General features: G+C 47.8%; 1 protein-coding gene across 2 annotated transcripts in view; it reads left to right on the top strand.

Annotated features, from left to right (window-relative positions):
- Positions 1–15,137, top strand: part of AMOTL1 (angiomotin like 1) — a 55,710-nt gene that overhangs the window by 32,351 nt on the left and 8,222 nt on the right. For both annotated transcript variants that reach the window (XM_065678744.1, XM_065678743.1), the window contains exons 7-9: positions 4,596–4,741; positions 11,244–11,393; positions 14,650–14,840. In XM_065678744.1, coding sequence (XP_065534816.1) covers positions 4,596–4,741; positions 11,244–11,393; positions 14,650–14,840 — 487 coding nt within the window. The remainder of the gene's footprint in view (positions 1–4,595; positions 4,742–11,243; positions 11,394–14,649; positions 14,841–15,137) is intronic.

Below are 15,137 nucleotides of genomic sequence, written 5' to 3'. Positions count from 1 at the left end.
GTTCCTTCAAGGGAAGGTTGGGGTCTGTGCACATCCATGGGGCTCTGCATCCATTAGTGGGGATGTGAAGACAGTTTTGGCAGTGTGCTGGTAGAGCCTCATGCTTCCTGGGAGTGCTCAGTGGATGTGGCTTGCACTTGTGCGCATATCTCTGTCCCAGGTATCCCAGGCAAAGAAATACTCTCATTGAATGAATCCAGCCAAAGAAAACGCCCACGGTCGATGATTTTGAGGGTGGGATTCTGGGCAGACTAAGAGCCATTCCGTATTAACACAGGAAAGAATCAAGGCAGAGGCAGAAGCTGCAGGGCAAGTGATACAGAGCTCCTTGCCCATGAGCTGCACATGGGGAAGGGGAAGCTGCTGCCCCCATGTACCCAGAGCCAAGGGCACCAGCGCATTGAGCAGCATCCAGAAGTGTCACATTATAAAATGGATCTGTTTTACTTGACTTCCCACTGCCCTCTGAAGGGAAAGGGCATGGGAAATCTGATTTCAGTTTTCAATACGTGAAGGTCAGATTCTCCCAACTGGTACTTCATGGCATGCAAATGGAATGCCCAAGATGTAAATCAGACCAAGTTCAAGCTGCCCACGATACTTTGTAGGGTAAGGAAAGCTGTCACCGGCTACAGTGGAGATTCAATAACTTCCTCTGACGACAGAGCACCAAGCCTTTCTGCATCCCTGCTTTGGTCAGTGACCATGAGTAACCCTGTACCCTAAACCATTTGTTAAGTCCATTAGAATTGATCATAATTATTAATTGCAGTTTGGAATCCCCATTAACCACCATGTGAGAGAATGGACTCAGGGACTCAAGCACGACCTCTTGCAGCTTCTCAGCCTTTTCTTGGTGCTGGTGTGGCCCAAACTCCAGAGGGCTGTGGGAGGCAAGCCATTTAAGAGTGCAACTGCAGGAGGAGAAGACTGCAATGAGCTCTTTTGGCATTGGTATCTGCTTTCTTTTTTTTTCTTCTCATGGAGACCTGCCAGTGGGGATGGAAAGAACTGCTTCATTTCCCAGTTCTGCATTGCTGCTGCTTCAGGCTTGGCTTAGTCAGCATCAAATCACAGCTGCAGGGGCTGCAGCAAGGCTCAGGCAGAGGGACAGATGGATGGACAGTGGCTTTGCTGCTCCTCTGGAGGGAAGTGTCAATGTCCAGCAACCTGGCCCTGTTTAATGGGCAAAGAATTCAGTAAAGCTGTGGCAAACCTCCTCTTGGCTGGTTGCATGGAGTGAATGGGCTCTGTTTATGCATTTATTTAGCTTATTCTTATGGGTGGGAGCCAGCTGCTGAAAGGTCTTTGGAGCAGGCAACAAGGTCCTGTCCTCGTTTCTGGCCTCTCTGGGCAGAGTGGCAGGGCACTAAGGGCCTGTCCCACTCTTCAGCCTCACTGCCCAGCATCCTCTTGGGAAAGTCAGGCCGCTGGAGATGGCCAAGTTCTGTCTTGAGCGGGATGAGCAGAAGAGGTGACTCTGGTGTGCCCACGCTCATGGATCAGCTGGTCCAAGGGTGACCAGCAGCAGCTGCGACATATGCCCTTGCCCATGGAGTGAATGGCAGAGCTCCTATGCACACTTGCCATGTCAGGAGTTGTAAGACTGATGAGGAGGCTAAATTGAGTCCCACAAGTTTCATTCAAGAAGGTGAGTGTCTGTGGCGTTAGCAATTGTGAGCAAAGAGCCACCACTGGAAAGGCAATAAGAGAACGTGCATAAGAGAAATGGTTGGAAACACCACGATGGACGTGGTATGGGAGCCAGTCTTCTTTTCCAGCAAATCTCTAGTAGCCAAATTAGCCTCCCACTGCCGTAATGTGATGTATTTTCCTCCTCCAGCAGTGGTCATTCTGTAGAAACAAGGCGTGTATTTAAAACACCTCTGTTACCACTCTGCAATATCACAGCAAGGAGAAAAGCAGCTATGGATGTATTGAGGTGGACATTAAACTGGTCAAATAAGTTGATACTTAGATATAATGTGTGAAAAGCTGGGGGTTTTATCTAAATGTGGGGAAGAGGTGGCACAGATTGACTCTATCTTTCTGTCTGTTTCTTCTTCAAAGGAGGGTCGAGACTGGTCAACTCTTCATGTATCTACCCAGCTTCACAAGTCAGAAATGCTGTTTGTGAAGCACTGAAGCAGGCTCTTTCCTTTCTCTCCTTTTTCTTCAGCCAGAGTATAGGTGTAATGTCCTCAGTGTGTTGAGATACAACAGAGGCAGTGGTTGGAAAGCTGTGAGATTACAACTGTAAATTGCAGCAAAGAAGCCCTTTGTGAGCTGTTCTGTAATAGGATGCTCCAGTGACCCACCAGAAAACGGAAACAGTGATTAGCTGGAATCTCTTAGGTAAAAAGCAGAAGGTGCATGCAAGGGTAGCACTGTAAAACAGTATTTTTAGACTTTAAGGGTACCTTTTATGTACTTGAAGAGAATTGAAGGCATATCCAACCAAGTCCTTCTTTACTACAAATTAACACACTATAGGAAAGTAGTTATAAAACCGTGTCTCCAGCATTTTGCAGGGAGAAGCTAACATGGGGAAGTGTTGAGAGTGAATTTTTCTTGCCAGCTTTCTGTTGGGTTCAGTGGTTATTCTGTGTACAGCATCATCTTGTCCTCCTTTGAGGGGAGGGTAGAAAGTGTAGTGTGGTCCCAACATGAGGTGGTGGAGTGCCACAGTGCTGTAATAGCATTCATCTTCCCACTTCTTTGCCCTCTGTTGAAATAGCTGCTTGATAATTTGCCCAGATTTTTACTTTTGTACTGTAGATTCTAATGTTCCTTCTGTTCAGTCTGATGGAATTAGATGTACTTGTGTTGAAGGAAGAGGCCTGCATGTTCAGAATAAAATCCCTTGCCAACGTGGGAAGATGCAAGACTACATCATCCCAAAGTGGCTCATGGTGGCCGTCGGTGGCATGATGTGTGCAGCAGTCACAGGGCTTTGCAGAAGCAAATGTGCCAGTGTTGCTGCCACGTTTTCTTTTTGGTGAGGTGCTGAATTCCTCCTTTTAGGATAAATGGGAAGATGGCCGGGTGGGCTTGGGCTCACCTTGTCCACTTGTGCATTGGTCTCCATGGCTCAGCTCCTGTGTGTCTCACCTTGATGCAGGCACCTACCGATAGTGTGTAAATTAAACCTGTTCTCATCCTGCCTGTAATTAAGGAAGAATGAGGCCCTTCTGTGGATAGTTCAGGTGTGAAATGGGCTGGCTCTGGCCACGTGAGGTTTCCTGACCCTCCTCTTGGGGAGGTGGATGGTAGAGCTTCCAGCTTGAGTGGTCCCACTTGGTTTGGACAGGCTGGATAATAGGGGCACATTTTCCACATTTCAGTGGTTTTGGAGCAACTTTTCATTTTAGGTGAAAAATAATAAATTCTGTGATGCTGTGTTTAAAAAGTTAAAAACCAAAACAAGGTTTAGTTGATGCCAAATTATTTCTGGAGGAAATTTCCCTTCCAAATGCTCTATTTCTGTTGTCATTCAGAGTAAAGGCCAGATTTTGAAATCTGAGGTTTCACTGAATGAAGCCTCCATCCCTGCTTGCTCCAGTCATTAACTGTTCATGGTCCAGCATCAGGGATCCAGTGACTGATGTGAAGGGCTCATGTTCCCTGAAATGGCTTCTCAGCACTGTCAGGGCAGAGGTAGATGGAGCCAAGCATTTCCCCAGGCAGCTTGCCAGCAGCGTCAGTGGTGGGCCTGCAATTCATTGCCGAAGGAAAAGATGTGAGCAAAGCTGACTGAATTTAGCCAGGTCTTTTTATAACATCGTTCTTAAATCTTACCCAAAAAAGGGATGATTTTCCTCCACAGAGGTTATCTACGTGTTTTAGACTCACTCCTGATGCATTAAGGCACTTAAGAGGAGGGGAGCACTGATCACGACCCTTAGGTCATGCTGGACTGGAGAGTCACCCAGGACCCCTGCAGGGCTGAAATGCCTCCCACAGCCTCCTTTCCTCTGCATGGCTTGTTCAGATGCCTCCTATCTTATTCTTCCTTATTGCTTTCCCCTCTTTCCATTGTCAGGCTGTCCAGCACAGATCTGTGTTTAGTTTTTGGCTTCTTCACATCTCTTGTGTTCTCCGTCTTTCCAAATAAAACGGAACAGGAACAGCACAGCTCACGTCCGTGGGTCTGAGGTTTTTTTTCCTAGAGAAGGCAAAAACATCTGAACTGGCAGGTATAGACAGTCCTTGGTGTAGGCTGTTTGCAGGCAGGCTGTTGTATGGGAAAGGAGTGGCTGGTGCAAGCCAAGATTTAGCTGGGGAACGTGCTGGTAGTTCAGCAGAACTGCTTTATGAGGCCGTGCTCAGATCCGCAAGCTCTGCCAGTGCAGATGCAGCCCAAGCTGCCATTTATCTCTGCTGCTGGTGCTCACTTAAGGCTGGCATTGAGGGACTGAGCCTTGATAGCAGAAACTCCTTGCCCATGGTGTCTCAGCTCTGTGTTGCAATGTCCCCAGTTGCTGCTGCTTTACATAAATCTTGCTTTTCTATGGAGGTGGCAGCTTACCTCTGGTGCATGGCCCAGCTTGTGAGCTGTCCTGCTGGAATGGCTCCTGTTCTTGTCTTCCTTCCAGACAAAGAACACTTGAAGGAGAAGGAGAAGCTGGAGATGGAGCTGGCAGCTGTGCGCTCTGCCAATGAGGACCAGCGAAGGCACATTGAGATCCTCGACCAGGCCCTCAACAACGCGCAAGCCAAGGTCATCAAACTGGAAGAGGAGGTGAGGCATGGGCAGCATCTCTGTGCTCTGAGGACAGTGGTAGCTCATGGTTAGAGCTTCCTCTCTCCAAGTCCTAAATCCCTCCCAGCCGTGGTGTGGCAGGTCTTCCCACTGCCCTTGTACTGGCCTTTTTACAGAGAAAATGCATAGTTATACAGCTCTGAGCCAAACAAGCAAGCAAAGGGGACCACAACCATAGATGTTTTCAGAGCAGCGCCAGGAGCAGCACCAACCTCAAGTAGTTGGGGGCTGAGGTAATGGTAAGATTTAATAGAAGTATCAAATAAAAAGCTGAGTACTCACTGACTTGGGACTGTAACACAAATACATGGTGTTGGCGCATCCCATTTATCCCCAAATAATGCCAGGGGGCTTTTGAGATGTGCACAGCAGCACAGGGCTCAGTAACTTCTCATCTAGACAGTGGTTTGAAATCAGACTGTCCAGGATTTAGAGACACAAAGAGCTACAGGTTGTATTTGGGAGCTGAAAAAACCCTATCATTCCATGAGACCCAAGAAGTGCAGAGCTTTCAAGAGGTCTTTAAGCAGTGATCCTACAAGCCTGATAGTGAAAATAGGTATTCAGATAGGAACAGAAATCCTAGGAACAGAGAGCTCTTCAAACCGACAGACAAATACAGAACAATGTCTAGTAGCTGAAAGCTGAAGCTAGACAGATTCCAAGTAGAAATAATGCTGTGTTTGAATTATAACTAACAGTGATGTTGTCAGTTCTTTATTACTGGAGGTCTCCAAGTCTCCATTTATTGTGTTCCTTAAGGACCTTTGATCAGGAGGTGTGGATTTAATACCTAGCTGAAAGTCTATGCATTCTGACTATTAAAACAGGCCTTTTTGGACCTAAAATCTCTGTCCATGAGACCAACAAAGAGGGAAGATGTTTTACGGGTGATAAAAGGAGCATGATCTTTACTATCTGAGTGGGCAGGTCACTGGAGAGGGGAGGTCCATTGATGAATCTCTGTCCTAGCAGGCTGGGTAGAGGTTCAGGCTCTGGCACAGGCTGCTGCCATGATCTTGAGCAGGTCTGTTCCCTTTCAGTGCCACATTTCCCAGCTGCACCCTCCCAGGGCTGGTCTGGGGCTGAATCACAGGAGCCCACTGGGTGCAGGGGCACAAGGGGTCTTGTGAGGAGCAGGTGTTTTCCCAAATACCTGGAAGTAACTAAAGTGCAGTTTATAGTCTTGGAAAGATGAAATGTGAATTGACCTCAGTGGTATTTGAATGTGTACTATCAGGGTATCCTGCATGGGAGACCCCCTGTTAGGATCACTAATGGTTACTTAGAGTCTGGTAGATTTAAGGTACTCTCTCTCTCACTTCACATATATATATATATATTATATTATATATATATAATGTGTGTGTGTGTAAGTGCTGAAGGCATTGCTGTTTTGTTCCTGACCATTCTGACTTCCCATTGAGAAACATTTTAAGAACTCCATTCCCTCCAGTGGATACACTCAGCAGCAAGAAGAGAATCACATTAAGTTTAACTGCTCCTTTGTTAGTTAGACTAAAGCCTGCCCACCATCCCAGTGTATTTGGGGCAGTCCCCTTGGGGTTGCTGCAGGAGCTAGCGTACCTTTAATCTGTGCGTAATTCACTCGACACTGTTTGCCTGAAAGGCAACCCGAGGTTTTCTATTTGCATTTCATTACAAAGTGGCTGAATAAAGGAATGTTTTAGGTGGCAACACCTGCTTCTACAGTCCCAGCATCACACAGGGGATGGGAAGAAATACATTTAGCTGCTGCTGCTCCACAGACTGTCCGTGTGGTACTGGCAGTAACACTGAATACACACCGGTGAAGGCAGCAGAAGCATAGAAGCAGATTTCCAGGCAGGGGCTGTAAGAAGCCTCCCTGTTCCTGCTGGGCTGTATGAAACACATTTGCAGCTTTAGGGCTTTAAGAGCTTTGCAGCTGCCAGTTTTTAGTCTAATCATCCAACAGAAATGTGCTGGGGATCGGAGCTAGGGTCTTGGATTGTGGACTGGTGGAGTTGAGACGGCAAAGTTTCCCCTCTTGAGAGCTGCTTAGCTCCTGCCTGGGCATGGTGGATGTTATGGAGGTGGTAACCTCCTGCCCTGGGCATGATAGATCTCAGAGGTGACACCATAGGCAGGTGATGCAATGGTATTTGGAGTGTGTCTGTCAGAGCCCTCAGCCTGCAAACCCATGTGGACCTGGTAGTGTTTAACTGGTTTGTCATTCTATGGGGAGCTCAAATTAATTTTATGCCAGCCATCATGTTCTAATTCCTCAAGGCAGTATCGTGCAGCTCGGGTGAAGTGGCTGTTGGCATGTGCCCAAGCTCCTGTGCTCCCTTTCCTTTGCTTTCACCTGTTTCATCACTAAATCAGAGCACCTTGCTGATAGTCTGCTGTGTTTCTGGAGCTCAGGTTGACACATATACAGCAGATGATGTTGAAACTTTGGCCTTTCATCTTAAATCGGGAATTTTTACTGTAATTTGGAATATATTGAAGGAAACACAAAATCACTCAAACGAAAATGACTGTTATTATTTTTATTATTACCAGAGCTCTACATCATGCCCTGCTTTGTAAATCCACCCAGATTTCTTCTGCGACCAGAATGTAATTAAGTTTAAAAGCTTTTTAGATCGAGGCTTGAGAAATAAGCAGCAGCTCCTAAGTGGAATTGACATAAGATAGCGTAAATCTGCATTATCCTGAGTGCCTGCTAGTAGAATTTAATTCAAAACCATGTCGGTGGTAGTATCACCACACATCATCCGGGAGACTGCTGCTGGAATTGTCTGTCTGGTCCACACTTTGGGTGGAAGACTGAATAATTGGAGAGGGTTCAGAAAGCAGTTGTAGAATTTATTTGGGGCCCAGAAGCTGTTCTTTGCTGTGAACGATGAAAGCGAAGAGGTGGCTGAGCTCCAGGCCATGCGCACGAACATGAAGAAGGGAGTGCTGTCAGCCAGATTAGATGTTGCTCTTTAACGTAAGAAGAAGTAATGAGATGCAGTGTTTGGGGGTTGAAGCTGAGCAAATCAGGCCAGAAGTAAAGAGTTAGTAATTAACACTGAAACAGCCTACTTAGAGAGATAGCGGGTTCTCCATCTCTTACAGTCTTTAACTCAAATCTCAAATCTATAGCATAGACAATTCATTGCTCAAACTGGAGTTATGTTCCTAGCACAGATATTTTTCTAAGACCCACTCTTTACTCAGATTCATTTGCTTGGATCATCCCCTTTTAGCCTGGGCTCTTCTTTCATCTTTATTTTCCTAATCCCTGGGACAAGGGCAGTGTTCAGGCAAGTTTGCTGTTCTTGTGAATATACGAATCGTTTCATTAAACGCTTCTTGCTCTGGTAGATCACAATTTGGAAACAGAACAAGAAGTAATTTACTTAAATTGCATAAGAGAAAGCCAGATTAGGCATTAGGGTAAAAGTTCTCTGGCAGTAAAGGAAAATAAGCTGTGAAGTAGTTTGCAGGGGGGCTGTGGGGTCCCTACCCCTGCAGGGTTTTGTAAACAGATTATACAGACATGTGCCAGGTTTTAGATAGAGTTGATCCTACCTTGCAGCGGGAGGATGGATTGGTACCTCTCCAGGTGCCATCCAGCTTTTATGTATTTGAGTCAGTATGTCTGTGAGGCAGTGGAGCTTGGTATCATGTATTTCTGATTGCAGTCCACCTCCCTTATGGATGCATACTGCACTGACAAGCGCATTAATTTAAATGACAACAGTTTGTCCTTTGTTTTTTAACTGTGTAGGTGAATTTTTTGCTTATGAATCTATAGGCAGAATAGAAAAGTCAGAATTGGCTCAACCTCCCTATACATTTATGAATGTGGGAACTGTCTTCTTGCATATCTCCAACAAAACTCATTGCTAAGGCAGTGGACATGTGTGCATCGCCTCACCCGCACATGCATGTGTGAACCCTGGGGCTTAGAGTGCTGCTGCAAGGCCACGTTCTGGCTGCTGCGGTACAGATGGACCCTGCAGCATCTGGCAGGATGTGGGGGAGCAGATGAGGTCTGCTACTGAGGAGGGACCCCAGGGAGCCCCTTTCCCCTCTCCGATCTACACTGACGGACCTGGGAGGTGGCACAGGCACCTTCCTACTGCCAAAATAGCAAATTTGCAGGAAGCCACCACTGTGTCTGTCTTGCCAAGCCGTGAGCTCCCGAGGAATGCAACCCTCGTGCTGCTGCCAGAGACGAGTGGGGATTATAATCTCATTAATTTTCATGGAAAGCCCTGGGAGCTGTAAGCGTTAGACTGGATTACAGCGAGGCCAGGGAGGTCACGCTGCCAGTTGTTGGCTCTGGCTGGGGAGGTTTGTTTAGACCAAGCTTTGCTTTTGCTGTGAACAAGCCCGTGTTTCACTTCTCCTGTGATGTGGATGGGTTTAGGGTGGCAGAAAAGGAATTTCAGTTAAAAAGTGGGTTTATTATCATTGGATTCAGTGAACCCAACATCACAGAAGTGGAAAACTAAAACCCAAGCAACTTCGTAGCATGGGAGTCCTGGGCAAAGCAGAGGACCCTGGGTGAAGGGGAACCTCACAGCCAGGGGTACCCAGTGCTGGTGTTTATTTGTTCCACACACCCAGGAACAAGGCAGCAAACTTCTCACTACATCCCAAGGTATTTAAACGCATACCTTTTGTGGCTATAGCTCCTATATCCCACATTGCAGTTAATTTTAATAGTGGTTTAAATACTTAAAAAAAGGTTAGGCATGAGGATATCCTGTTCACCCTCACCTTGCCAGCTCACAGTGCATCTCCAGCCTCCCCCATTTACCTGGTTCCCCAGTGTTGACTGGGGTTTAATGTGTTTTTCTGCCTCCTGAGGGGGACTAGAAGTCCTAAAGAGGATCTTAATGATCATGGCAATGACCTTGAGCATCCCTCATTAATCCTCAGGCTGCCAATGGGGTCCAGCAGAGGCTTGCAAAGCCTTTGTGATCCAGCATTCAAACCCATTCACCCTCCCTTTCTGAGTCAGGGCATTAAGTCCAGAATGTTTTGGAGTCTTTGGGGGTTCATTGAGGTCTTTTGGGGTTTGCAGCTTCAGTTTGTGTGCACTGTTGCTTTTTCCACTACAAGGCAGGTATCTTTAGAAAGACTTGTGAAGAGAAAACTCATGACAAAAGGTTGGGGGAGAAGAGGAGAACTGGGTTTCCTGAGGCTGGGACTGTGGCCCATGGGGTGAGCAGGCAGACCCCACTGCCACAGCCCCATGGGCAACTTTTGGGGTCAGTGTACATGCTCACCAGGGATGAGGGTGGCTCATGGACACCAAGGTGTGCCTGGCCCCTGTGAGCTCGCGCCTTCTCAGTGCCAGATTTTGGCTGGACGTTCAGTTTCACCACAGGCTTTGCTGCCCATCCCAGTGCCCAGCATGTCCAGTATCTGCAGCCTCCTCTCCCCAGGAGCCCTCAAGCATGCCAGCTCCTGCCATGAGCCCCAATCACAACACCCTATGGTGTCACTTGGTGACATGCTTGGTGGCATGGTAGGAGGCCAGAAGAAGGGGAGATAGCTGCTAAGCCCCTTGAATATCTACAGTCCACTTGCAAATTCCATTTGGGGTGTGATGCTTGAGCAATACCCCTGTATTGCAAAATCCTTGTGTCACGTTTAGCCTTTCAGTAATTGCACTGTATACCTAAGGAGGGCCTGGCTTTAGCTTCCAGCACATCTGTACACCAGCATGGCCAAGCCCAGGAGCAGGGTAGAGCAGGTGGAATGCTTCTGGCTGCTGGCACTCTTCTTGTTCCAGCTGTGTTGAACAGATAGGCAGGGGTGGAATAAAGAGACTGCGTGTGGACAGTGTCACCAGTCAATAAAACCCACTCCTAGGTGAGCCCAGCCTGTATACTTGCTCGAAGAGTAACCACCACCACTATGGTGGATAAATGCCAGGGGGTTTAATGGCTAATGATTCCCAGTGGTGGGAGATCTTGGCAGCTCTCTGAGAGCAGTGGAGCTGCCCCAGCAATGCTTGCTGTGCTCTTCCCTGCCCACCAAAGGGGCACCATCCTTCCCTAGAGAAGCTCTCAGAATGCCACAGCCATGCTCAAGCCCGGTGCTTCCCTGCAAGTGTGCCCATCAGCCCAGAGTGCTCCCAGAGCCCCAGCACTACCGATCCTACAAGGATGCTGGAGAGGGACTCTTCATCAGGGACTATAGTGATAGGACAAGGGGTAACGGGTTCAAACTTAAACAGGGGAAGTTTAGATTGGATTTAAGGAAGAATTTCTTTACTGTGAGGGTGGTGAGGGACTGGAATGGGTTGCCCAGGGAAGCTGTGAATGCTCCATCCCTGGCAGTGTTCAAGGCCAGGTTGGGCAGAGCCTTGGGTGGGATGGTTTAGTGTGAGGTGTCCCTGCCCATGGCAGGGGGGCTGGAACTGGATGATCTTAAGGTCCTTTCCAACCCGAACCACTCTGTGATTGATTCTATGACCCCTGCCCCGCAGCTGCGCAGGAAGCAGGCCTATGTGGAGAAGGTGGAGAAGTTGCAGCAGGCGCTGACGCAGCTGCAGGCAGCCTGCGAGAAGAGGGAGCAGATGGAGCGGCGGCTGCGCACACGCCTGGAGCGGGAGCTGGACTCGCTGCGCATGCAGCAGGTGAGGACGGGGTGGTCTGCATGGGGCCTTTGGTATGGCTTTTAAAGAGGGGCAGTCATTTGCAGCCCTGCCTGGAGCCACCTTGCTTTGGGGTTCAGGTCTTCGGGCTTCCTTTCCTTTGGATGTGTTGTGGCTGTGCCATCGCTGGCAGTGATCAAGGCCACGTTGGACAGGACTTGGAGCAACCTGTGGAAGTTGTCCCTTCTAGTGGAAGGTGTCCCTGCCCGTGGCAGAGGGGTAGGACTAGATGAGCTTTGAAGATCCCTTTCCAACCCAAACCACAATATGATGCTAACTCCTGATCTTCAGCAGAGGATGGTGGTGGGTGCAGGAGTTTGGACCATATTTGTTCTGGGCAAAGCTGGTTCACAGAAACCTCTGCCCATGACAGATGTGGAGACAAGCAGTGTCATCTTCAGACAATAAATAATTTAAATACCAGCACAGCCCAAAATGGGTTAGAAGTGTTCATTTGCATTTCTGTGTATTTCTTCTTTTCCTTTTTGGCAGCCCTGTGCCCTTAGGGTGGTAATATTATGCTTGTATTTTATGCACAGTTACTCCTTTGTTATTCTTCCTCCATCCCCAAGTCTCAAAGTCTGGTCATCTGTGAAAAGGGGAAAGAAAAAAGCACAAGGAGTTTGCAGGGAGGCTGCAGCCACGCTGAATGCCAAATTCAGCATAGGCTCCAGCATGGGCATAGGCTCCAGAGGAGAGTGAGCAGATGCACTAAGTGTATCAAACCACCGTCTGGGGAGAAAACAGCAACATAAGCAAAACGTGATGCTCTTGTACCTCTGTCAATGCATGCATCTGCTACAGTACCTTTCCTTATTTATGAGCCATTAGTGGAGACCGAAGCAGCTGTTACACGGAGCTTGTGCTGCCGCAAGGCAGATGGGCTGCTCTTGCTGGCAGGGTGCAACTGGGATATAGCTCTAAAGCCAGTATCAGTGGTTTGCAGCGTCATGAGGTGGCCAGACCTGAGAGCATCCCCTTCTCTCCAGCAGCCCTGAGGCAGGGCAGATCCCCCAGCACCCTTCCAGCAGCTCCCTGGAGACCCTTCCCGTCCGTATTGGCTTTTCCTTGCTGATGTATAAAGTCTTTCTTGCCATGTCCACCATGGGCTTGCTGTGCCTGTCTTCTTCCAGTAGCCCTTCTCAGTTGCTCCATAGCCTGCTCTCCTCCAGTTTAACAAAGAGATTACATGGAGGATGACATGCTGCTGCAAATGGAAAGACATTTGAGAAGAACACAATTATAATTCAAGTGAAGATAAAACTTAAACTGGGAAAAGTTTTGTTCTCTCTGGGCTGGAATATAGGGACAAATCGATATGTTAGGTAGGATGGATGGACTGTTACTGAAGTCCTTGTCTTGACAGTTCAGGCTCTATCTGCATTTGGGTAGAAATTTCCTCTGTAATTTACGGATTCCTCCTTTTTAAAATACATCTTTTGGCACTGGGATTAACGGTTGTATTTGGGGTTGCCATAGTTCTCAAATGCTGCTCCAGTTCCTTCTAGCAAGTTTTGAGAAGAAAGATACTCTTAACTTGTCTCACCTCAGCTTCGGGAGAAACTTTGGGGTATTTTTTCCTATTAACATTTATAGCTTTTGGTTTATCAGCCATGATGCTGCAATCAAAATGCTCCAACTTTATACTTCAGAGTTGAGTTCTCTGAGTTGCCTCCCGATAAGTCACATTATATATGTATTATATAACATATATAATATATATATATTCTCAATTATATCTCCTGAAACATTTTCTCATCACAGAGGGAAAAAAAGAGCTTATTTTTCTCTTTTTACTGAAGTCAGCAGAAGAGACACAGCACACAAAGAGACAGCCAGAACTTCTTCTGTTCCTGCCTTGTTGGTAACCGAGTCCAAATGGCAGATCTTCATTATCACTGACGCACAAGCTAGGACCAAAACCAATTGAGCATGCAGGGCTGGCAGAGGTTCTGACTCAGAAGATGACAGGCACCAGTGAAGTTCCAAGATGCCATTTACAGACCAGGACCGTGCTTCCAAAGCATTGCCTTCCTGCCAGAGATGTGACAGTGTTTTTGCAGGAGCAGCCGCAGCTGTAGTTCCTAAGGGCTGTTCTATATTCCATTTCCAGAAAGCAGCTTCCAAACGCATCATTGCTGCACCAAAGGCAAAGGCCGCAGCCCTCCCTTGGTGTCTCTAGTTTGCCATAAGCAGGAGATAAATGTCTAGAAGGAGGAAATGTGGTTTGGAGAATGGAAATGCTGCAGCGCTCGCTGCAGTGCGATGACACATGTTTGCCCTTTAACACAGCACTGTGCACTGTAGAGGGTAACGAATATCTTGCATTCTTTATTGGATAAAACCTACATTTACTTCTACTGAGTTCTCCCAGAGCTTTGTGCCTCTCCCCTCAGTGTGTACTCATCCCAGTCAACCTCTGCTGAGTCAAGGACTGGATCTCCATCTTCCTCCACTGTTCACTAGCAGTGAGAGGAGCCTGGGACAGCTACCTATGGCACTTCGGTGTTTTAATTAAGTGACTGTAATGGGTAGGATAGATCCTGCCTTAGTAATGCCTTGCAGCATAGATGCAAAGGGTTACACACCCATTGCTGCTTGTCAGCATCCCGTGGAAGCCACCCTACAGTGCCTGGGGATCTTCTGCCCCTCTACTAGGAAACTTACCTGCTGCACCAGAGAAAGCATCAAAGCATCCCCTGAGGGCACAAGAGAGCTAATGTGGCAGAAGGGACAGGCATAAATCCATGCCTGGAGTGTTTTCCCAGCTGCTGTTTTAAATAGGTTACATGTAGCTAGGTTATATGTCACAGTTGTTTCTGCTTTTATATATAAGCCCTCAGGTAATAACTGCCTGTCCATATTGAGCACTGCCCAGCCATGTGATGAAGTCCCAGCAAGAAGAATTATCTTTGAAAGCTTCATTGCTTCTTTTCCCTACCAGCTTTTTTTCCTATCTTTTTCCCTTGGCTTGGGGTATCCTGTGAAATCCCTGCACACCCAGGGAGCAGCCAGATCCCTGCTTCTTTCAGCATGGTCTGAAAAAGCATGTGCAGGCGTCGCACACATGGTCAACCTGCCTGTCCTCCTACAGCCTAAGGGGTTTAGCCTGGGAGATCCACCTGCCCTTGTCAGAAGACATGGGGATGTCTTTGCATGCTCCAGGGAAGAGGGAATAAAAGGGTCAGCAGCTCCTGTACATGGTATAGGGTGAGGATCTGTCTGTTTCCACTGGCAGAGGCAGGGCAGCTACCAGGCGAGCAGCCTCCCGGAGCACAATGCCCCAGCCCTGATGGAGCTGGTACGGGAGAAGGAGGAGAGGATCCTGGCCCTGGAAGCAGACATGACCAAGTGGGAGCAGAAGTACCTGGAGGAGAGTACGATCAGGCACTTCGCCATGAATGCCGCAGCCACTGCTGCAACGGAGAGGTAAGATGCAGCCCTGAACCGCACAAAGTGTGGGGGAATAATAAGGAATGAGTGCTTTCTTAGTGTTGGATTTTGCTTACCCTTCACTGCTGAGTCAGGCTACCGGGGTAAATGCATCTCTCTGTGGTGTCATGCCAGTGAGATACAGTAGTTGGTTAAGGCAGGATTTACCTGTCTGACCAGGTCCAAAACTTTATCAAATCAAGGCACCAGATTCAAGCAGTGGACTGAACAGCAGCGTCTCGGGCTGCCAAATGTACCCAGCATAGGGAAGGCAGTTCCTCCCCACAGCATCAC

Source organism: Lathamus discolor, chromosome 4, assembly GCF_037157495.1.
Source record: "Lathamus discolor isolate bLatDis1 chromosome 4, bLatDis1.hap1, whole genome shotgun sequence".
In the NCBI taxonomy this organism is placed as follows: Eukaryota; Metazoa; Chordata; class Aves; order Psittaciformes; family Psittacidae; genus Lathamus; species Lathamus discolor.
This window is presented reverse-complemented; position numbering and strand designations above follow the sequence as displayed.